The sequence below is a fragment of the Crinia signifera genome, chromosome 1 (assembly GCF_055691185.1).
Source record: "Crinia signifera chromosome 1, ASM5569118v1, whole genome shotgun sequence".
NCBI lineage: Eukaryota > Metazoa > Chordata > Amphibia > Anura > Myobatrachidae > Crinia > Crinia signifera.
The window spans coordinates 472,679,734-472,705,416 of record NC_139217.1 but is presented as its reverse complement, the minus strand read 5'-3'; the positions used below and the strand labels follow the sequence as shown (position 1 = coordinate 472,705,416).

The window sequence follows — 25,683 nt, the reverse complement described above, 5'->3', positions numbered from 1 at the left end:
GCGCGCGGTTAATGGGGGGGGGTGTTGCCAGGGTAATGTATGCGTGGCGCAGCTGGCCAACAACACCATACACTTACAACAAGGGGAGGAACCCACTGGCCCTGAGGCCCAAGCAAGAACCATATCGAAAATGCAAGCAACGGCCCCGCTACCTGGCCTGCTAAGCTAATGCACTCTCCATCTGAGCTACTTCCAGGACAGCGGTATAGGCCGGCCGAAAGGGCTGTCCCCAATATATTGGATGTTGCCAAGGCCTGGTGGGGCCTAAACATGGATGGTCATTGAAGTTTGGAAAACATGGATGGTTTATGGCCGATGTCAACTAGTGTTGACACCGATGTGTAAGAGCCAGATGGCTTCCCCCCCATCGATGTCAAGCATAAAATAATAGTTTTTGTACCTCCCTTTGCCTTGGCTGCTGAGCGAAGCTCCGTCCCAGCACCCGAGAAGCCCCGCTCTGTATTCTGTCCACGTAGGCAATGGACGACCATCGATATGTAACCCATCGACTGTCATCCCTTGCATGGTTATGCACCATCGGTGGTCGGTTGACAGTCGCCCATGGTGGCAAGGGCAACGGTGGCCAACCCTGCCCTTTTTATAGCGTGGTACACAGATGGGAATTGAATGACCAGGTGGGATGGGGACAATCGTAGTGGGGAGTGGGTAAGCGCGGGAAATGGGACGGGCGAAAGAGGTGTCCTGGCCACAGTATGCTGCTGGGAGGGGTAAGGCTGCTAGGTGGACACGCTGGGGTGGGACCAGTACCCTTGACCGTATCCCTGGGCCAGGGAAGGCCCGAGGATGTGTCAAATTTGGCGGGCACTGAGACTGGGTGGACGCCGGCCGGAACAATCCAGGGGTATCCTGCCCGAGACCGCTGGGAACTGGTGTGGAGCGGGGGCAGGCACCACGGTCGACCGGCAGGGGGCCAGGGTGCAGGGTCACAAAGTCCGGCCCCCCTGAACTCCTTGGGCGGTGGTGGCAACAGTCACTTGCGCCCATAACCCTGCCGTACAGGGGGAGGGCAGGTGACGTAAGTGGTCCCCTTGTGGGAAGAACGGGTAGGGGTACCCGACCCCAGGCCCGGGAGGGGCCTGTACAGCAGGAAGTCCCACATGGGGGGGAGGGGGTGCTGGGTGGCTGGCCTGGAAACCAGTTCTAGTCCCAGTAGAGGGTGGAATAAGGACCCTTATTTGATGGGCGGGGTGATAGGGGTGACGGCGGGGCCTGTTGCGGGGGGCCCGTGGGTGACCATACACCCAGTGCTGGGGGGCGCCATCTTGCATGGCGGCCCTGGACCCGGCGCCCTCCTGCCCTGGAACAGGGTGGGAGAAGGGCAGACTGCGGGGGGTATGGGGTTACGGGGGGGGGGGGGAGAGATCGTCCCGGATACGCTGGATCGGGCTTAACGTGTGGGCGGAAGTGCCGCCCGATGCGTCATGGCCCGCGCTGCCCGCTGTACAGGAGCGCCGGACCCACGCGGCAGCCGCATGCCAGACGTGGAACCTGTGGGGGAACCTGTAAGGACGGCGACGGGCGGTAAGGTAGAGAGCCCGGGGGAGAAAAGGGAGGGGGAGCCGGCGCCGACGCAGAGGTGGGCAGGCCGGATAATGGCGCGTGCCCTGGTGGTACCGTGCAGGGAGAGAAACCTGCAATGGGGGAGTGGGACAGGGTACTGTGGGTCCCGGGGCGGGTGGAGGTAGGGATTTGGGGGGGAGGATAATGCTGTGAGGGGTGGGGGGGCCCTGGAAGGAGGTGCACTGTCTAACTAGAGGGGAAGGTTGTCATAAAGCCAACAGTGGGGAGGGGGAGACAGGACATGTTGGCTAACTGTACCAACTGGCCAAGGGGATAGCATATAAAATGCCCAGGCAGGCACTTAGCTTTGAGGAGAAGCTGCTGGGCTGTGTCTGCATGCTGCTGGGCTGAGACTGCAGGCTGCTGGGCTGTGTCTGCATGCTGCTGGGCTGAGACTGCAGGCTGCTGGGCTGTGTCTGCAGGCTGCTGGGCTGAGACTGCAGGCTGCTGGGCTGTGTCTGCATGCTGCTGGGCTGTGACTGCATGCTGCTGGGCTGTGACTGCATGTTGCTGGCTGAAGAAACTTTTGCAAGAGGAAGTATTTCCTGTAAGGACCTGCCTATATACCCCTCTCCTAAGCTCACGCCCCTAAGCTCTCCCATAGTCTGACCACAAAACTGAAACTAACTTTAGCCCACTAGCAGTCATTAACTCTTTCCTGACAACCCAAAAAATGTAAGCCTCTTAAGTACGCTCTGGCTTAGGCAGCCCTCGCTTTATCTAATGCCACACGGATTGAGACAAAATTCACATAATGCCACATGGATTGAGCCAGAATTCACATAATGCCACACAGATTAAGCCAAAATTCACAATACACTTTATATACAGGGACATTGTCCACCAAAGGCTCGCATTAAACATTTACACCAGAATGTCCATTACACCTTAAGTTACACGGCATGATGTCCATTATGTGCTATGCCAAACACCATAATGCCTATTAAAAATTATGCTACATAAGTGCTGCTTCTCTACATGCTCATTGCCAAGGGTTGCATGCTCATTGCCAGAGGTTCCATGCTCATTGCCATGTGGGATTACATGCTCATTGCCAAGGGGGAATACATGCTCGTGGTAAATGGGGGACAGCCGCCGCCAGGCAGAAGTGATAGCCACTGACAGTGTCAGAGCCTGGCTGTATTCAGAGCACTGCAGGTCCCGGCTATTTGAAATAATACCCCTTTCACACCAGAAAATGCATTCCCAGGTTGGCCCCCTTTTACACCAGCCTAGTCCCTGCATTTTCTGGTGTCATGGGAAGAGAAAACCACCCCTCCCCCTTTAACCAGTTATCTCATTTAACCGGCTATATCTTCGGAACCAACTGACCCATTTACATGAGACAAGTATTATATTGAAGAAATTTTGAGTGGGCTTTGAATGATTTTGGTCCAGTGAAACTGGAACGTTTGGTTCCTGAGTAATCTGCCCTCAAAAACATGAACAGCCATGAAATTACATTTAAAAAATAAAGAAATCGGTTTACACGCAATATCTCTGAAACCGATTAACCGATTTGGACCCGCCTGGTATCATATTGAAGGCCCAGCGATTTGGAATTGAATGAAAGCAACCAAAAGCTTCTGTGATGCCAGGGCGGGAACTGGCAGCCGTCGTAACCGGGTGGGGGTCGGAATTGACGGGTCCCATATTATCCTATGGGGAAAAAACGTTACAGGTTTGCCAGGCGATATCTCCGGTTCCCGGGGGCTAGAGACACGGGGCTGGGCTCGTTGGAAAGCCCTGGTCCTCAGCTACAAAATAAATGACAGGGGGGGCACGTGCCCAGGTGCCCCCCCCCTGAATCCACCACTGCCTGTGTGGTACCGCTCCACTCTGTGTGAGAACACTGCTCCGTGTGTGATAACACTGTTCTATGTGTGGCACCACTGCATCCTATGTGGCACCACTGCTCCCTACATGATAACACTGAACCACCATGTGTGATAACACTGCTCCCTGTGTGATAACACTGTTCTATGTGTGGCACCACTGCATCCTATGTGGCACCACTGCTCCCTACGTGATAACACTGAACCACCATGTGTGATAACACTGCTCCCTGTGTGGTACTGCTCCAACAGGTGTGATAACACTGCTTTCTGTGTGGTTCTGCTCCACTCTGTGTGATACACACTGCTCCCTGTGTGGTACTGCTCAGCTCTGTGTGATAACACTGCTCCCTGTGTGGTACTGCTCCGCTCTGTGTGATAACACTGCTCCCTGTGTGGTACTGCTCCACCATGTGTTATAACACTGCTCCCAGTGTGGTACTGATCCCTGTGTGATAACACTACTCCCTGTGTGATAACACTGCTCCCTGTGTGATAATGCTGCTCCCTGTGGGCGGGATGTACTAAAGGGAAAATGCAGTGAAACGGGGGTTTTACCGCATTTTCCTATGTACCATTACCCGTCCGCCCCATCTCCGGCGGGCAGGGTATCGCCACCCTCTTCTATCGCCGTCCGCGTGACCCCCCTCCACCGATCTCCTCCTCCCCCAGCAAGTATCACAGCCGGGAGGACATTCGGCTGCAGGGGGGAGAAGGAGACGCAGGGGGACACTGACAGCCGCCGGGATGTGACGGAGACCCCCACACACCACATTACAGGTATCGCGGGGGTCTCCGTCACCGCAACCTGATGCTAGCCTGGGCGGCGATATATATTAATACATTCCACCCTGTGTGATAACACTCCTCCCTGTGTAGTACTGCTCCCTGTGTGATAACACTTCTCCCTGTGTGGTACCTCTTCACCCTGTGTCATAACACTGCTCACTGTGTGGTACCGCTCCTCCCTGTGTGATAACACTGCTCTCTGTGTGGTACTGCTCCACCCTGTGTGATAAAACTGCTCCCTGTGTGGTACCGCTCCACCCTGTGTGATAACACTGCTCACTGTGTGATACTGCTCCACCCTGTGTGATAAGACTGATTACTGTTTGATAACACTGCTCTCTGTGTGGTACTGCTCCACCCTGTGTTATAAAACTGCTCCCTGTGTGATAACACTGATCCCTTTGTGATAACACGGCTCCCAGTATGGTACTGCTCCAATTTGGGTAATTACTGTTCCCTGTATGATAATACTGTTCCATGTGTTGCATGACTGCTCCCTGTGTGGCACCACTGCTCCCTGTGTGATAACACTGCTCCCTGAGTGATAACACTGCTCCCTCTGTAGTACTGATCCCTGTGTGATAACACTGCTCCCTGTGTGGTACTGCTCCACCCTGTGTGATAACACTGCTCCCAGTGTGGTACTGCTCCACCCTGTGTTATAATACTGCTCCATGTGTGATAATACTGCTCCCTGTGTGATAACACTACTCCCTGTGTGATAACACTGCTCCCAGTATGGTACTGCTCCAACTTGGGTAATTACTGTTCCCTGTATGATAATATTGTTCCATGTGTTGTACAACTGCTCCCTGTGTGGCACCACTGCTCCCTGTGTGATAACACTGCTCCCTGTGTCATAACACTGTTCCCTGTGTGGTACTTCTCCCTGTGTGATAACACTTCTCCCTGTGTGGTACCGCTCCACCCTGTGTGATAACACTGCTCCCCGTGTGGTACTGCTCCACCCTGTGTGATAACACTGCTCCCAGTGTGGTACTGCTCCACCCTGTGTGATAACACTGCTCCCTATGTGATAACACTGCTCCCTGTGTGATAACACTGCTCCCTGTGTGATAACACTGCTCCCAGTATGGTACTGCTCCAACTTGGGTAATTTCTGTTCCCTGTATGATAATACTGTTCCATGTGTGGCACCACTGCTCCCTGTATGGCACCACTGCTCCCTGTGGGATAACACTGCTCCCTGTGTGATAACACTGTTCCCTGTGTGGTACTTCTCCCTGTGTGATAACACTTCTCCCTGTGTGGTACCGCTCCACCCTGTGTGATAACACTGCTCCCTGTGTGGTACTGCTCCACCCTGTGTGATAACACTGTTCCTTTTATGGTACCACTCCACCCTGTGTGATCACATTGCTCCCTGCGTGGTACTGCTCCACCTTGTGTGATAACACTGTTCCCTGTGTGGTACTGCTCTACCCTGTGTGGAACCGTTCCACCTTGTGTGATAACACTGCTCCCAGTTTGGTACCGCTCCACCCTGTGTGATAACACTGCTCACTGTGTGATTCTGCTCCACCCTGTGTGATTAAGCCTGATTACTTTTTGATAACAATGCTCTCCGTGTGGTACTGCTCCACCCTGTGTTATAAAACTGCTCCCTGTGTGATAACACTGATCCCTTTGTGATAACACTGCTCCCAGTATGGTACTGCTCCAACTTGGGTAATTACTGTTCCCTGTATGATAATACTGTTCCATGTGTTGCACCACTGCTCCCTGTGTGGCACCACTGCTCCCTGTGTGATAACACTGCTCCCTGAGTGATAACACTGCTCCCTGTGTGATAACACTGCTCCCTGAGTGATAACACTGCTCCCTGAGTGATAACACTGCTCCCTGTGTGATAACACTGCTCCCTGTGTGATAACACTGCTCCCTGAGTGATAACACTGCTCCCTGTGTGATAACACTGCTCCCTGTGTGGTACTGCTCCCTGTGTGATAACACTGCTCCCTGTGTGATAACACTGCTCCCTGAGTGATAACACTGCTCCCTGTGTGGAACTGCTACCTGTGTGATAACACTTCTCCCTGTGTGATACCGCTCCACCGTGTGATAACACTGCTCCCTGTGTGGTACTGCTCCACCCTGTGTGATAACACTGCTCCCAGTTTGGTACCGCTCCACCCTGTGTGATAACACTGCTCACTGTGTGATTCTGCTCCACCCTGTGTGATTAAGCCTGATTACTTTTTGATAACAATGCTCTCCGTGTGGTACTGCTCCACCCTGTGTTATAAAACTGCTCCCTGTGTGATAACACTGATCCCTTTGTGATAACACTGCTCCCTGTGTGATAACACTGCTCCCTGAGTGATAACACTGCTCCCTGAGTGATAACACTGCTCCCTGTGTGATAACACTGCTCCCTGTGTGATAACACTGCTCCCTGAGTGATAACACTGCTCCCTGTGTGATAACACTGCTCCCTGTGTGGTACTGCTCCCTGTGTGATAACACTGCTCCCTGTGTGATAACACTGCTCCCTGAGTGATAACACTGCTCCCTGTGTGGAACTGCTACCTGTGTGATAACACTTCTCCCTGTGTGATACCGCTCCACCGTGTGATAACACTGCTCCCTGTGTGGTACTGCTCCACCCTGTGTGATAACACTGCTCCCAGTTTGGTACCGCTCCACCCTGTGTGATAACACTGCTCACTGTGTGATTCTGCTCCACCCTGTGTGATTAAGCCTGATTACTTTTTGATAACAATGCTCTCCGTGTGGTACTGCTCCACCCTGTGTTATAAAACTGCTCCCTGTGTGATAACACTGATCCCTTTGTGATAACACGGCTCCCAGTATGGTACTGCTCCAACTTGGGTAATTACTGTTCCCTGTATGATAATACTGTTCCATGTGTTGCACCACTGCTCCCTGTGTGGTACTGCTCCCTGTGTGGCACCACTGCTCCCTGTGTGATAACACTGCTCCCTGAGTGATAACACTGCTCCCTGTGTGATAACACTGCTCCCTGAGTGATAACACTGCTCCCTGTGTGATAACACTGCTCCCTGTGTGATAACACTGCTCCCTGAGTGATAACACTGCTCCCTGTGTGATAACACTGCTCCCTGAGTGATAACACTGCTCCCTGTGTGATAACACTGCTCCCTGAGTGATAACACTGCTCCCTGTGTGATAACACTGCTCCCTGTGTGATAACACTTCTCCCTGTGTGATACCGCTCCACCGTGTGATAACACTGCTCCCTGTGTGGTACTGCTCCACCCTGTGTGATAACACTGCTCCCTGTGTGGTACTGCTCCACCCTGTGTTATAAAACTGCTCCCTGTGTGATAACACTGATCCCTTTGTGATAACACGGCTCCCAGTATGGTACTGCTCCAATTTGGGTAATTACTGTTCCCTGTATGATAATACTGTTCCATGTGTTGCATGACTGCTCCCTGTGTGGCACCACTGCTCCCTGTGTGATAACACTGCTCCCTGAGTGATAACACTGCTCCCTGTGTAGTACTGATCCCTGTGTGATAACACTGCTCCCTGTGTGGTACTGCTCCACCCTGTGTGATAACACTGCTCCCAGTGTGGTACTGCTCCACCCTGTGTTATAATACTGCTCCATGTGTGATAATACTGCTCCCTGTGTGATAACACTACTCCCTGTGTGATAACACTGCTCCCAGTATGGTACTGCTCCAACTTGGGTAATTACTGTTCCCTGTATGATAATATTGTTCCATGTGTTGTACAACTGCTCCCTGTGTGGCACCACTGCTCCCTGTGTGATAACACTGCTCCCTGTGTCATAACACTGTTCCCTGTGTGGTACTTCTCCCTGTGTGATAACACTTCTCCCTGTGTGGTACCGCTCCACCCTGTGTGATAACACTGCTCCCTGTGTGGTACTGCTCCACCCTGTGTGATAACACTGTTCCTTTTATGGTACCACTCCACCCTGTGTGATCACATTGCTCCCTGCGTGGTACTGCTCCACCTTGTGTGATAACACTGTTCCCTGTGTGGTACTGCTCTACCCTGTGTGGAACCGTTCCACCTTGTGTGATAACACTGCTCCCAGTGTGGTACTGCTCCACCCTGTGTGATAACACTGCTCCCAGTGTGGTACTGCTCCACCCTGTGTGATAACACTGCTCACTGTGTGATTCTGCTCCACCCTGTGTGATTAAGCCTGATTACTTTTTGATAACAATGCTCTCCGTGTGGTACTGCTCCACCCTGTGTTATAAAACTGCTCCCTGTGTGATAACACTGATCCCTTTGTGATAACACTGCTCCCAGTATGGTACTGCTCCAACTTGGGTAATTACTGTTCCCTGTATGATAATACTGTTCCATGTGTTGCACCACTGCTCCCTGTGTGGCACCACTGCTCCCTGTGTGATAACACTGCTCCCTGAGTGATAACACTGCTCCCTGTGTGATAACACTGCTCCCTGAGTGATAACACTGCTCCCTGAGTGATAACACTGCTCCCTGTGTGATAACACTGCTCCCTGAGTGATAACACTGCTCCCTGTGTGATAACACTGCTCCCTGTGTGGAACTGCTCCCTGTGTGATAACACTTCTCCCTGTGTGATACCGCTCCACCGTGTGATAACACTGCTCCCTGTGTGGTACTGCTCCACCCTGTGTGATAACACTTCTCCCTGTGTGGTACCGCTCCACCGTGTGATAACACTGCTCCACCCTGTGTGATAACACTGCTCCCTGTGTGGTACCGCTCCACCGTGTGATAACACTGCTCCCTGTGTGGTACTGCTCCACCCTGTGTGATAACACTTCTCCCAGTGTGGTACTGCTCCACCCTGTGTTATATCACTGCTCCCTATGTGATTAATACTGCTCCCTGTGTGATAACACTGCTCCCTGTGTGATAACACTGCTCCCAGTGTGGTACTGCTCCACCCTGTGTTATAACACTGCTTCCTATGTGATAACACTGCTCCCTGTGTGATAACACTGCTCACTGTGTGGTACTGCTCCACCCTGTGTTATAACACTGCTCCCTATGTGATAATACTTCTCCCTGTGTGATAATACTGCTCCCAGTATGGTACTGCTCCAACTTGGGTAATTACTGTTTCCTGTATGATAATATTGTTCCATGTGTGGCACCACTGCTCCCTGTGTGATAACACTGCTCCCTGTGTGATAACACTGCTCCCTGTGTGGTACTGCACCACCCTGTGTGATAACACTGCTCCCTGTGTGGTACTGCTCCACCCTGTGTGATAACACTGCTCCCTGTGTGGTACTGCTCCACCCTGTGTGATAACACTGCTCCCTGTGTGGTACTGCACCACCCTGTGTGATAACACTGCTTCCTGTGTGGTACTGCACCACCCTGTGTGATAACACTGCTCCCTGTGTGGTACCGCTCCACCCTTTGTGATAACACTGCTCCCTGTGTGGTACTGCAGCACCCTGTGTGATAACACTGCTCCCTGTGTGGTACCGCTCCACCCTTTGTGATAACACTGCTTCCTGTGTGGTACTGCAGCACCCTGTGTGATAACACTGCTCCCAGTGTGGTACTGATCCCTGTGTGATAACACTGTTGCCTGTGTGGTACTGCACCACCCTGTGTGATAACACTGCTCCCTGTGTGATAACACTGCTCCCAGTGTGGTACTGCTCCACCCTGTGTTATAACACTGCTTCCTATGTGATAACACTGCTCCCTGTGTGATAACACTGCTCACTGTGTGGTACTGCTCCACCCTGTGTTATAACACTGCTCCCTATGTGATAATACTTCTCCCTGTGTGATAATACTGCTCCCAGTATGGTACTGCTCCAACTTGGGTAATTACTGTTTCCTGTATGATAATATTGTTCCATGTGTGGCACCACTGCTCCCTGTGTGATAACACTGCTCCCTGTGTGATAACACTGCTCCCTGTGTGGTACTGCACCACCCTGTGCGATAACACTGCTCCCTGTGTGGTACTGCTCCACCCTGTGTGATAACACTGCTCCCTGTGTGGTACTGCTCCACCCTGTGTGATAACACTGCTCCCTGTGTGGTACCGCTCCACCCTGTGTGATAACACTGCTCCCTGTGTGGTACCGCTCCACCCTTTGTGATAACACTGCTCCCTGTGTGGTACTGCTCCACCCTGTGTGATAACACTGCTCCCTGTGTGGTACTGCACCACCCTGTGTGATAACACTGCTCCCTGTGTGGTACTGCACCACCCTGTGTGATAACACTGCTCCCTGTGTGGTACTGCACCACCCTGTGTGATAACACTGCTCCCAGTGTGGTACTGATCCCTGTGTGATAACACTGTTGCCTGTGTGGTACTGCACCACCCTGTGTGATAACACTGCTCCCAGTGTGGTACTGCTCCACCCTGTGTTATAACACTGCTTCCTATGTGATAACACTGCTCCCTGTGTGATAACACTGCTCACTGTGTGGTACTGCTCCACCCTGTGTTATAACACTGCTCCCTATGTGATAATACTTCTCCCTGTGTGATAATACTGCTCCCAGTATGGTACTGCTCCAACTTGGGTAATTACTGTTTCCTGTATGATAATATTGTTCCATGTGTGGCACCACTGCTCCCTGTGTGATAACACTGCTCCCTGTGTGATAACACTGCTCCCTGTGTGGTACTGCACCACCCTGTGTGATAACACTGCTCCCTGTGTGGTACTGCTCCACCCTGTGTGATAACACTGCTCCCTGTGTGGTACTGCTCCACCCTGTGTGATAACACTGCTCCCTGTGTGGTACCGCTCCACCCTGTGTGATAACACTGCTCCCTGTGTGGTACCGCTCCACCCTTTGTGATAACACTGCTCCCTGTGTGGTACTGCTCCACCCTGTGTGATAACACTGCTCCCTGTGTGGTACTGCACCACCCTGTGTGATAACACTGCTCCCTGTGTGGTACTGCACCACCCTGTGTGATAACACTGCTCCCTGTGTGGTACTGCACCACCCTGTGTGATAACACTGCTCCCTGTGTGGTACTGCACCACCCTGTGTGATAACACTGCTCCCAGTGTGGTACTGATCCCTGTGTGATAACACTGCTCCCTGTGTGGTACTGCACCACCCTGTGTGATAACACTGCTCCCTGTGTGGTACCGCTCCACCCTGTGTGATAACTCTTCTCCCTGTGTGGTACTGATCCCTGTGTGATAACACTGCTCCCTGTGTGGTACCGCTCCACCCTGTGTGGTTCTGCTCCACCCTGTGTGGTACCATACCACGCCACACAATGGGGCCGATATACTAAGCAATGTATAGATATAAACCGGAGAGAACAAAGTCCCAGCCAATCAGCTCCTAACTGCCATGATATATGCTGGGGTTGTAAAAAGACAGTCCATTATCTCTCCAATGCTTAGTACATCTGCCTGTATGTAGAACCCTGTGATATCATGTACAGTAGACGCATGCACCGTAAATCATACAGTAGTTTTTAATAATCACAAGATGAATCTTTAGAAATCACATATTTATTAAATCAATATCCAAAAGTCCCATAAAACAATGATAAAATATACATGGTATAAAGCCGACGTAAGCCGGATACACGTGGATGAGCTGCCGTGAGCCTGTGGGGAACCTGTCAGTCCAGAGTGCGGAACTGTTATCGTCCCGTCCTATCGGTGCCAGTGCATTGGGACACAAGAGATTCTTCCTCGCATTATTCAGATGTACTCCCTAGTCTGCGACCTTCACATCTGAACTTCCTGCATTTACCCCAAATCGTTTCCTCTACATTTCCCCCACAAGCCAAAAATTCCACCGTGGTACCTAAGACGGCCGGAATGTCTGTACATTCAGTATTCGTTATAGCTGACGGTGAAAACAACATGGGCTCACAGCGGGAAGCCATATTGCTGCTAGACCCAATGTCGCTCCTGATTCACTCTCCGTCGCCCAGTAATCTCCACCAGTCCAAACCATTCAATCATACAAACTTACCAAGTTATCCAGACACAAATACAAAGAAAAGAATTTGATCATATATAAAACTTATAATTATAGGATATGGTTAAAAAAAGAAAAAATATATATATATAAGGAACATTCATCTTAAACACAACATTAAACCAGACATTGATATTGATTTAAAGCTGTTTTGGTTACTTGCGCTTTGCCAGATGCGAGAGGCGGCTACAGCTCTGCGCTCCCGCTCCGCATTGGTCATTACACATGCATTCATTAAATCATAACAATCACTCACATAGAAATCGTCAGCCCACACCCAATTAAAGTGACTCAGTGTTTCACATCGGAAGAAGCTCTATAAGCACATTGTATAATGAGCAAATCATAGCCCAGGTCAGCAAGGAGCCATCAAGGGAGCTAATGAACGCGCATCTATTGGCCATGAACAGGGGAAGAAGTCATTTAGAGATACAACCTGTGAGTTCTCTCCGCACGTTTTACCTCTCAGTGATGTTTCTTTGTCAGTGATGCAGTATATCTGTTTTTTACTAAATGGATTGACTACATTATCAGTGATGTCACTGGCTCCTTGTGACTGTATAGGTTGCACTCTCAGTGATGTCACTGGTTCCTAGTGACAGGATAGGCTGCGCTCTCAGTGATGTCACTGGTTCCTAGTGACAGGAAAGGCTGCGCTCTCAGTGATGTCACTGGCTCCTAGTGACAGGAAAGGCTACACTCTCAGTGATGTCACTGGCTCCTAGTGACAGGAAAGGCTGCACTCTCAGTGATGTCACTGGCTCCTAGTGACTGGAAAGGCTGCCCTCTCAGTGATGTCACTGGCTACTAGGATAGGCTGCACTCTCAGTGATGTCACTAGCTCCTAGGATAGGCTGCACTCTCAGTGATGTCACTGGCTCCTAGTATAGGCTGCGCTCTCAGTGATATCACTGGCTACTAGGATAGGCTGCACTCTCAGTGATGTCACTGGCTCCTAGGATAGGCTGCACTCTCAGTGATGTTACTGGCTCCTAGGATAGGTTGCACTCTCAGTGATGTTACTGGCTCCTATGATAGGCTGCACTCTCAGTGATGTCACTGGCTCCTAGGATAGGCTACACTTTCAGTGATGTCACTGGCTCCTAGGATAGGCTACACTCTCAGTGATGTTACGTCTCCTAGTGACTGGATAGGCTGCATTCTCTGGCTCCTAGTGTATGGAAAAGCTTCCTTATCATGAATATTAGTTCCACTCACAAAGTGGCTGTCTCTGTTCATATGAAGGAGACAGATGCACTATAATAATGTAATTATTTGAATTAAAGGTTATACTTGTACTTTGAGTGTTCGTACAACATGCTCCCTATAGGAATGAATTACACCTGCCCCATGCACATTCATATTCTCGATGCTTTCCATTTGGGTATCATATAAAAAACATACAGTAGTAGATCTAGTAATATATATAAAAAATGTAAATCTGAAATTAGCATATGGTTCTTCGTCAAACAAGTGGTGTACCCCAAGTGCTACAATACAGCCTATAGAACAAGCAGTCAGTGGATGTCATGTAAGTGCTGGTGAGAATTCCCAAAGTCACAGTCTATAACACAGAGCTGGGGACGAGAAGCTGAACGAGGCAGTGAGCAGAGCAGGATCTTCACCAGTCAGCTGCGTTCTACTGTCTCCATACCATCCATAGTGCAACGGTTAACGCGAGAGCTCAGCCACCAGCACTGTGATCATTGGATGAGATAACGAGGAATACACACAGGACACATACATGTATTCAACAGAGGAGAAGAGGACAAGTCCAACAGGTGAGAGAATCAGAAGTGACAGAAATGAGAGCAGTCGGCTAAATGCAGAGACTCTTCCTCCAGCAGCCACAACTTCAGGCCTTTCTGGATGGACAATTCACCTTAGAAGGAAAGAAGGAAAAAGTCTGTTCATATGCAGTGTTCAATGGAAGCATTCGAAATTACTATGGGATTCTGGTTTAATCGGTCCCCCGCACGTTCGAGTCTGAGGATATATGCGCATGTTCAATTGCTTGGTGCGAGCGGGCATGGTAAACTACTTTTACGCCATCCCGCTGTGGTGGTGGTGGTGGGGTCAGAGCCCATGGGAATGCCAAGCGTTTCATGAGCTTTTCCATTAAAATGCTGGGCGTTCACATGAAAATGGCCAGGTGACGCGGGTGCCGGGGGCGGGCAGCTGACGTCAGCGGATGTCAGCTGCCCTCCCGCTTCCTGCACAGGGCGCTCGCAAAAGTGAGACACCAGATTGGTGTCTTACCTCTACAAGCGCTGGAGAAATCATTCGATGGTCAGCAACAAACTAATGATTTCTCCCCCCACACCCAAGGCCATGAATGGATGCAGCATTGCGAGTCAACCAGAATAAGGTCCTATGTGCCTAGGTTGACACCAAATGTTGACATGCAGTAGGTTGACACAGACAAAAGATCCTCATGCACTAGGTGGCAAAAGGTTGACATGCAATATGCCGACATTGACAAAAGGTCGACACAAGTAAAAGCTTGACAAGCCAATGGTCGACACATAAATAGGTCAACACAACATTTCAACACGTCCATATCGACATTGACACAAAAACATTAAAAACTCAAGTGTTGACCTTTTCCAAGTTGACCTTTTGGCAGTGTTGACCTTTTAAACTTGTCAACCTATTGCACATCAACATTTTTCCTGTGTTGACCTTTTGGCGTCCATGTCACATACTGCGTTACGTATTCTTAACTATTTGAAATTGTCTCATATTGAAAATATTTGCAAAGAAAAATCTAGCAATAGGAGCAATTTGTGTTTACAAGTGCATTTATTAGCATGCTGAGGGGTCATCGAGGGGTGCTGTCATCCAGGGCACTAGCCCACACCCCCAGTCTCATTATCAGGAATTCACAGCACTGCCAATTATCGACCGTGCAAGGACACAGTATGCTGTGCGCATCCGCGAGCCATATGTATGCACGGATCTGGTGATGGCTAGCCTTCGCTGTCCTTACGCAGGTGATTGCGACCATTTGGAGGTGTAACCCAGCAATTTCTTGGAGGGCCCCAGAAAACGTAGGCGTTCCCCGGCCATTGGGAGAGAGGGCTGCTGACATCATCAGCAGCCTCCTTCTCCCCACGGCCTTCGCAGCGCTGAGCAAGCCTAGACTTACTCTGCGAGCAGGGGGGAAGCAATCCGATGGTGACTGATTCTGATTGGGTTTTCCCCTGTGCATTCGCAGCTGTGCACATGGGCGGGATTTCACTCATGCGAGACGGAATCGGACCCAGAGTTTGTTTCCATTGACGGGTGTGGTACTGAGAGAAAACATTTCCCATTTATTACATTTTGCATTGCACATCCCAGTTGACACCAGGACAACTTACCTTTTTCTTAATTAAGTCTCGGACCCATTTTTCACCAGATGGTGCGCAGAGGTGCCTGCCCTTGTGAGTGACGAATCTGTATAGACAGAGATATGCGTATTAGAAGAGAAATCTACCCAACAATGACATTTTCACTGTTCCGTTTTGCGCTGTTAAAAAGTAGATTATCATTGCCAATGGTAAGTACCCAACAGCACCTAACTAGATGCCAATAGGCTACAGGTCAAATAGCTAAAATGACAAAGCATAGCATGCCAGTTATGTATTTTATTGCAATTAGCTCACATGTCTATATACAATGAAGAGTAGGTTATAACATGTAACTATTGGAAATGAGCAATATTGGTTCAGCGCATGAACTAATGGACTATGTAGGATGTCTTTCCCAACACTTCCCATGATTGCTTTCTTTAGGACCCAGCAACGTAGACACTTACATCACTGCCTCTATGTTGCAGCCGGTAGACAAATCCTGCTTGATGTAGCACCTCACTCTATTTCTGGGTATCTCTTTGGGACGTGTGTCCAGGCAGCAATCAGAGGGATTCCGGCTTGCACCAGACACTGGAAAGGAAAAGTGACAGGTAAGTGTGACGCTGACCAAAATGTTACAGCAATACTGCACAGCTCAGGTGGCAAGATACAGTATGGAGTCCTAGTAAGGGCCAGCTCAATGCCTACATGGGCCCCAGCACAACTATCTTATCATTGTTCAAGTGATACACAGGTAATGTTATTACAAAGTACAATGTAATGTGTAACTATTACTAGCATCACAATGGTGTGTAACACTGTGTAGTGCTCCCAGTGCATGTTATGCCATACTGTGTCCCCAGTTCACATTATACCACAGTGATACACAGGTAATGTTATTACAAAGTACAATGTAATGTGTAACTAATACTAGCATCACAATGGTGTGTAACACAATGTAATGCTCCCAGTGCATGTTATGCCATACTGTGTCCCCAGTTCACATTATACCACAGTGATATACAGGTAATGTTATTACAAAGTACAATGTAATGTGTAACTAATACTAGCACAGGGTTGCCGATCCTCCCGGAATTTGCGGGAGTCTCCCGAAAATCGGGTCCTTCCTCCCGGCCCCCCGGAAGGGTGGGCAACCCTCCCGGAATCAGGTGGACCCCCACTGAGCCCCCTGATCGCGGCATTTATATGCCGCAATCCGCGGGTCTCAGGGGAGGGGGCAGAGCTAAAACGGCACAATCGTGTCATTTTAGCCCCGCCCCCTCCATGGATATCAGGTATTTCGGCTATTTGCCGTAATGGGGGTGGGGCTTAATGCCGGCACTGTTAAGCCCCGCCCCCAAAACTCGTAATGCAAGATTCCTCTCCAGGCTTCTCTCGGAGAGGATTTTTTGAAAGTCGGCAACCCTGTACTAGCATCACAATGGTGTGTAACACAATGTAGTGCCCCCAGTGCATGTTATGCCATACTGTGTCCCCAGTTCCTGTTATTTCACAGCAACAGTTCACTTTCATTCATATTATGCTTCAGTGTAATGTCCCCAGTTCACATTATACCACAGTGATATACTGAAATTGAACATTATGTGGACCATTTATCAACGAGTGAGGAATAATTTTGTATATGGTACATCTCAAAACATGATAGGAGCTGAACACTTGAGAGGAGCTGATTGGCTGGAGAACTTTATTTCATACGCAATTTTGGGAAAGAGAAGACACATAATGGAACTGTACTAATTGATGTGCTTTGCATGCACATTATAAGACTCAGTCAGGGCCTATAACATGACTAAAGCAAATGTTAATTCCTTCATATTATTCTTAGGGAAATGCGAGTATACAATAACAGTATAGGGTTAGCGAACCCAAAATGGGTCCTGGCCTTCTCAGCATGGGGTCACGACTCCATGTTGCTGACCATCAGGCTGATGACTTTTCTCATCTCAATCAGTGATTCAAGGAGAAGCTGTTGAATTGTCTGTTACTTTAGACTCCTCCCATCACTCTGTGCCTCCATAATGCTGCCATGTATGTGCTGTCTGCTGACTACACGTGTGATGTGATGGATTATGGTATATCAGACTCCTCCCATCACTCTGTGCCTCCACAATGCTGCCATGTATGTGCTGTCTGCTGACTACACATGTGATGTGATGGGTTATGGTATATCAGACTCCTCCCATCACTCTGTGCCTCCACAGTGCTGCAATGTATGTGCTGTCTGCTGACTACACGTGTGATGTGATGGGTTATGGTAGATCAGACTCCTCCCATCACTCTGTGCCCCCACAATGCTGCCATGTATGTGCTGTCTGCTGACTACACGTGTGATGTGATGGGTTATGGTAGATCAGACTCCTCCCATCACTCTGTGCCTCCATAATGCTGCCATGTATGTGCTGTCTGCTGACTACACCTGTGATGTGATGGGTTATGGTATATCAGACTCCTCCCATCACTCTGTGCCTCCACAGTGCTGCAATGTATGTGCTGTCTGCTGGCTACACGTTTGATGTGATGGGTTATGGTATATTAGACTCCTCCCATCACTCTGTGCCCCCACAATGCTGCCATGTATGTGCTGTCTGCTGACTACACGTGTGATGTGATGGGTTATGGTATATCAGACTCCTCCCTTCACTCTGTGCCTCCACAATGCTGCCATGTATGTGCTGTCTGCTGACTACACGTGTGATGTGATGGGTTATGGTATATCAGACTCCTCCCATCGCTCTGTGCCTCCACAATGCTGCCATGTATGTGCTGTCTGCTGACTACACATGTGATGTGATGGGTTATGGTATATCAGACTCCTCCCATCACTCTGTGCCTCCACAATGCTGCCATGTATGTGCTGTCTGCTGACTACACGTGTGATGTGATGGGTTATGGTATATCAGACTCCTCCCATCACTCTGTGCCTCCACAATGCTGCCATGTATGTGCTGTCTGCTGACTACACGTGTGATGTGATGGGTTATGGTATATCAGACTCCTCCCATCACTCTGTGCCTCCACAATGCTGCCATGTATGTGCTGTCTGCTGACTACACGTGTGATGTGATGGGTTATGGTATATCAGACTCCTCCCATCACTCTGTGCCTCCACAATGCTGCCATGTATGTGCTGTCTGCTGACTACACGTATGATGTGATGGGTTATGGTATATCAGACTCCTCCCATCACTCTGTGCCTCCACAATGCTGCAATGTATGTGCTGTCTGCTGACTACACGTGTGCATAGGCGTGCGCAGCACATTTTATTAGGGGGTGCACCGCCAAAGGAGTGTGCACAGCTCCACCTATTGGGCGTGTTTAACACCGCCAATCAGGCGTGTCTTCCTTCTATTGGCACTCGCTACAATATAAAAAGTCTCTAAACCACACCAAAATCTCCTGCCTATATCAGTTTTAATCTTCTAATTACTCTGTGTAACAGTACATGCAAATACAGTCATAAACATATATGGATGATGCAGGTATTTAGTGATATGACAAAGGTCTAGTACAAGTAACAATGCAAACACACATATAATTGATTGATGGGTGCTTCTTTAAATGGAATACAGTTCTAAAAAGCAAAAGCAAAAGTCTTTGGTTAAGGGTATTGCTGGTATTGTTAGCGGCAGAGGTGTTCATAAGTGTGTGGCACAGCATTAGGGGGTGCCTGTGCACCCCTAACACTCAATGTGCGCACACCTATGCACGTGTGATGTGATGGGTTATGGTATATCAGACTCCTCCCATCACTCTGTGCCCCCACAATGCTGCCATGTATGTGCTGTCTGCTGACTACACGTGTGATGTGATGGGTTATGGTATATCAGACTCCTCCCATCACTCTGTGCCTCCACAATGCTGCCATGTATGTGCTGTCTGCTGACTACACGTGTGATGTGATGGGTTATGGTATATCAGACTCCTCCCATCACTCTGTGCCTCCACAATGCTGCCATGTATGTGCTGTCTGCTGACTACACGTGTGATGTGATGGGTTATGGTATATTACACTCCTCCCATCACTCTGTGCCTCCACAATGCTGCCATGTATGTGCTGTCTGCTGACTACACGTGTGATGTGATATGGTATATCGGACTCCTCCCATCACTCTGTGCCCCCACAATGCTGCCATGTATGTGCTGTCTGCTGACTACACATGTGATGTGATGGGTTATGGTATATTAGACTCCTCCCATCACTCTGTGCCTCCACAATGCTGCCATGTATGTGCTGTCTGCTGACTACACGTATGATGTGATGGGTTATGGTATATCAGACTCCTCCCATCACTCTGTGCCCCCACAATGCTGCCATGTATGTGCTGTCTGCTGACTACACGTATGATGTGATGGGTTATGGTATATTAGACTCCTCCCATCACTCTGTGCCTCCACAATGCTGCCATGTATGTGCTGTCTGCTGACTACACGTGTGATGGGATGGGTTATGGTATATCAGACTCCTCCCATCACTCTGTGCCTCCACAATGCTGCCATGTATGTGCTGTCTGCGGACTACACATGTGATGTGATGGGTTATGGTATATCAGACTCCTCCCATCACTCTGTGCCTCCACAATGCTGCCATGTATGTGCTGTCTGCTGACGACACATGTGATGTGATGGGTTATGGTATATCAGACTCCTCCCATCACTCCGTGCCTCCACAATGCTGCCATGTATGTGCTGTCTGCTGACTACACGTGTGATGTGATGGGTTATGGTATATTAGACTCCTCCCATCACTCCGTGCCTCCACAATGCTGCCATGTATGTGCTGTCTGCTGACTACACATGTGATGTGATGGGTTATGGTATATCAGACTCCTCCCATCACTCTGTGCCTCCACAATGCTGCCATGTATGTGCTGTCTGCTGACTACACCTGTGATGCATACCTCCCAACTTCTGCATCATCTGAAGAGGGACACTCGCGTGACATAGGGGGTGCTACCTATGCAAATGGGGGAATGGCATTTGCAAATGAGGGCACCGTCTGGCCACGCCCCTGTTTCTCGCCCTCTGCACTGACGCGTCTATTACCTTCAGGCTGGGGGGACTCCCAACTTACGCAAAGGGGGAGGGGGGCTTTCCCACAGGGATGCCCAGCATTTCCTGGGCGTACCAACGAAAAAGCTGGGTGCACCGAGGAAAATGATGGGAGTCCCCAATGCGAATGCAGGCCGGGGGCGGGCGGCTCCTGTGACATTAGCCACTGCCCCCGTTCTCGGACTGATTTGCAAATAGGGCAGAAATAATTTGATGGAAATAAATTGATTTCTGTACGCTACCCTGCGAATAGATACAATCCCATGCAAAACATCAATTCGCAAAGCGTTGGGGATGTACGGACCGCGGTGGGGGACATAGTTATGCTGATTACCAAATCAACCAGAATCACTACCAAAGTACCAACCAATCCGCTCCTAGCTGTCATTCTTCAAACAAGCCTGTTAGCAGCTAATTAAAGGCCCATACTCGCTGGTGATTTTGAGCTGAAAGACGCTCAATCTTGGTGTTTCGAATGGCTTCAAAGCCGCCCAGTGTGTATGGCCCCAACGGTGAGCAGTGATGTGCACTTCCGCATCATCGCCGGGAAAGCCGTTCATCTGCTGGTATTACCAGCAGAGCTTACAATCTATATTCCCTACCACATGTACACGCACACACAGGCATTCTAGGGTTCATTTTGTTGGGAGCCAATTAACCTACTTAATATATGAGCCTACCAGGATAATTAAACTACCAGTATATTTTTGGATTGTGGAAGGAAACCAGAGTACCCAGAGGAAACCCACTCAAGTATAGGGAGAATATACAAAGTCTGCACAGTTGGGCCATGGTGGGAATCGAACCCATGACCTCAGCGCAGTAATGCTAACCATTACACCATCCCTACTGCCCCCAATTGGTATCAATTTTAAACATTAGGAGAAGCAACACTTCCCCATTTATAGATATAAATATAACAACAATATAAATACTGATACTACTAGTACTACTAATAACAACAACAATACTACTACTTATACTACTACTAATAACAATAATACTACTATTTATATAATAATAATACTAATAATTATAATAACACACCTCCCAACATGACCCTCTCCAGGAGGGACAAACTACTCTGCTTCTGAACTTTCCTCTTAATGTAGGATTACCATCACCTGTGGTGAAACACCTTTCTTAATAGTAAACTTGTTCAACACAGGCGATGGCAATTATACATCCAGAAGCAGAGTAGTTTGTCCCTCCGGGCATGGGTCATGTTGGGAGGTATGTAATAATAATAATAATAACAATAAGACAGGTCTCCTCACCAGGGGGAACGGCCCACACAGCGGCAATCAGCAGGAAGATAATGGGTCCCCATACAGCCATCTCGGAGCAGACAGAGTGACCCAGCTGTGATTTCGGCAGATCCCTCTGTGGTGTGATGATCCCTCTGCAGGATCTCTGCTGTATTTATCCTGTCACTTGAGTCTCACTTTCACTTCTGCTGGATTCCTCCTCCTGCAGCCTCTGCAAATAGTCCTCCCCGGTAACCCCCCGGCATGTTCCTCTCAGGCTGGGGGAGGGGGTGCATTGGCAGGCTCTAACATTTCCGACCCTATTCCAGGATTATGGAAGCATTCCCTATTCCCCAACTTTCATCACAGATCTGTCATTCCTGTCATTCCCCAATTACCCAATGCCTGCATCTAATTACACACAACCAGTAATTAGTTATCATCTGCAAACATAGGCGGAAATGCAGATTCCCAATCTGAGGACAGGGGCTTATTATCCTATGGGGTCAATTCAGTTAGACACAACTTAGTCGTGTCCGCGAGTGAGTGCGGCTATAATGGTGTGGGGGTACTGCGGCATAATGTGAGATGGGGGCACGTCAGTGTGCGTGGTGTAACACGTGTGTACTGCTAACCCTAACCCTGCAAGTTTAATAGCATCTCCATCATATGTTTCATTGTTTGGGCCCCCACAGGTTAGTTGCCCAGGGGCCCCACACACCTTATAACCTATATAACTATGAATACACCAGATAATGACATTACTGAGATCAGTGCGGGTGATGATTGTATGACAGGACCTGGTATACAGTGGAGTGTGTGACACAGGGGAATAACAGACACTGTCATACATCACTGTTACTACTGACAACTGCAGTTTCATTTCTGCCACTGTCCGGACTTTTTTTCCCACACCAGGTACAGTAATTACCATCTTCATTTATGACGAATTGTAACTTCCAAAATCCCCCAATGATGGCCGGTTCACAGAGCAACCCTGCAACTGTTCTCATGTCTGATTAGACACTGAGGGGTAGATGCAGGGGTGTAATTATAATGGGTGCACACGGTGCCCTCTAGTCAAAAGGCAGAATAGGGGAAAATAGGGATTGGGAGGTCCTCCTCGCCGAAGCTCAGAGAAACCCTCTTCCCTCCACCCTTGGAAGGGTTAGGGCAGGTGGGTCCTCCGCACCGAAGTTTGAAGAGACCCTCAGTAGGCTTCCCTCCACCTTGTGGGGATCGCAGCTCTCCCCAAAAGGAGAGAGCTTTGGTATACGTGGGGGAGTGTGTAGCCAATAAGGGTCGTACACACTGACCAAAAAGAGGTGATAAAACTAACGAAAAACAAAAAAACGTGATTCAAATGACAAACGTGAGAAGGGAAAATAAATAGATAATTAAAGGCCGGGGTGGGGTTGTGAAAAATTGTCCTACCCCAGCCAAAAGGCCCAGGGTGAGGACGTGCAGCGCTAACCTAAAGGGAGAGTGCACAGTGCAGGTGCCGTACTAGTGCACGGTGCTCATGGGCACCAGTGCAGGGTTCAGGCCCCCCCGAGTTTCTCCGGGGGCACAGAGCAAGCTTGGGCTCCAGGCAGCCAGCCAATCAGCGTCTGACCAAGTGTTTCTCCAGCCCCTGGCATGGAAATGGATACTCCACTGGGCTTTTCCATTGACTCCCTTTGACTCTACTCAGTCTCAGTGTTTCTCGCATCCAAAGGTTAAAGTACTAAGCTGGGCTTTTCGCTTACTCCCCATCAGAGGCTATGAACCTCTGGAATGGGGGCAATCTACTCAGTCCCAGCGTTTCCCCACTTGGGAATGGATACTAGACCGAGCCTTTCGCTGTCTCATCCTTCAGGGGCTACAAACTCCATCAAGAGAGCCACCTACTAGGCCAGTGTTTCTCCCCCCCTCCTACCAGTGGGTTTACGGAAACAACACCTCCCACCATCTGGCATGGGTGAAGGTACTCAGTCCGGCCTTTCTCTATTCTCTGCCAGGGGCCAGTCCATACCCACTGATAAGAACAGATACTACACTTGATCTTAGCCAAATGGACCATAGGCTAGCTGCAGGGCCACTACTATTAATTTTGGGGCCCAGGACTGACCTTCAGTCTGGGGACCGCCCCGCACCCCCCCTTCCCCGGAACTGACCTTCATTCACACTTACTTACCTAGCTGCGGCATCCCACGTCTCCTTAGGAACGCGCAGTGCACAGTGCAGCCTGCAGAGCGCCGAGCCCCTCTGTGTCCTAGGCTTGGTGCTGTGCAGGCTGCACTGTGTATCGTGCATGCCTGGCTGGGGGGCTGCCGGGTGGGGGAGGCGGTGTGCGGGTTTGGAGGTGTCACTGTGGGCAGCTGCCCGGGCAAGTATGCTGTGAATCTTTTAAAACAGGCATGTCCAAACTATGGCCTTCCAGCTGTTGTGAAACTTCAAGTCCCATCATGCCTTGCCACAGTTTTGCTATTAGGGAATGCTAAAAATATGGCAAGGCATGCTGGGATGTGTAGTTTCACAACAGCTGGAGGGCCACAGTTTGGACATGCCTGTTTTAAAATGTTTTCAATGAGTAATGAATGCACCTGTGCACCTGCTGGGTGACCTGGAAAATCTAAACTGTGTGGGGTCCTGAGGACCGAGTTTGAAAACCACTGTATTAATGCATTAAATGCTTTTATTACTTAATTGTGCAAATGTGAAAATATATAGAATAATCTGATTATTCTCTCATTATTTACAGCCATGATCTGCCCACTGCGACATAAATCATCATGGCTGCTTCCAGGCGCAAGAGACTTCAAAATGTAAAACAAAATACAAATAAAGCATAAGACAGGGTGTGAATGGTGATCGCTACATTCCCAACAGCAGCTACAACCCCGCATAGGTGCCTATGGGAAATGCCCACCATCATATTTACCAAGCACCGAGATGCAAGGATGGCATTAGTCCATGGTAGCCTATGGGCTGCAATGAACATGGTAGGCTGGGGATGTGGGCATGTAAGTGGGTAGAGGATGGCATGATGGTTGGGTATGTTGGGGGGGTAGAGGGTGGCATGGTGGTGTGGGTGTGTTGGGGATAGAATGTGGCCGGTGGGTGGTGTGGGTATGTTGGGGGGGGGGGGGGGGGGTAGAGGGTGGCATGCTGGTGTGGGTGTGTTGGGGATAGAATGTGGCCGGTGGGTGGTGTGGGTGTGTTGGGGGGGGGTAGAGGGTGGCATGCTGGTGTGGGTGTGTTGGGGATAGAATGTGGCCGGTGGGTGGTGTGGGTGTGTTGGAGCTACTTGATGCCATCTTTGATGGCATCAGATCTCTGCCCCCTGATACTTATGTCCAGTGGTGGTTTTTACCTATCGGCTGCTGAACTGCAGCCGCCCTCCGCCCAGGTAAAATCTGCCACTGTGTGAAACCAGATGCAGTCTGTGAGACTGCCAGTCACCTAAGGCAGTCACATTGGGAGGTCTTCCCTCCCTCCGGGATTCCTCTATGGGCTGCTGCAATGGCGGCAAATAAATACGGGTTCTGCACATGCACAGTCCCAAGGACGATACTACGCATGCACCAGTCCCAGGACCCTGAATATGCATCTATGGACTGCTGCCGAAGCAGCCCAGTACAGGGGGATGTGAGAGGGTCAGTACAGGGGGATGTGAGAGGGTCAGTACAGGGGGATGTGAGAGGGTCAGTACAGAGGGCTGTGAGAGGGTCAGTACAGGGGGCTGTGAGAGGGTCAGTACAGGGGGATGTGAGAGGGTCAGTACAGAGGGCTGTGAGAGGGTCAGTACAGAGGGCTGTGAGAGGGTCAGTACAGAGGGCTGTGAGAGGGTCAGTACAGAGGGCTGTGAG

At 49.7% G+C, this 25,683-nt stretch overlaps 1 protein-coding gene across 1 annotated transcript; it reads right to left on the bottom strand.

Annotated features, from left to right (window-relative positions):
* Window positions 1-11,683: 11,683 nt before the first annotated feature.
* LOC146024234 (C-C motif chemokine 19-like) lies at window positions 11,684-22,024 on the bottom strand. The gene is made up of 4 exons (XM_083155430.1): window positions 21,863-22,024; window positions 15,979-16,105; window positions 15,542-15,617; window positions 11,684-14,061 (listed from the first exon to the last, which is right to left on the bottom strand). Exons 1-4 carry the CDS (start codon window positions 21,921-21,923, stop codon window positions 14,035-14,037), a joined length of 291 nt encoding a protein of 96 aa, XP_083011556.1. The 5' UTR covers window positions 21,924-22,024; the 3' UTR covers window positions 11,684-14,034.
* Window positions 22,025-25,683: the final 3,659 nt, after the last annotated feature.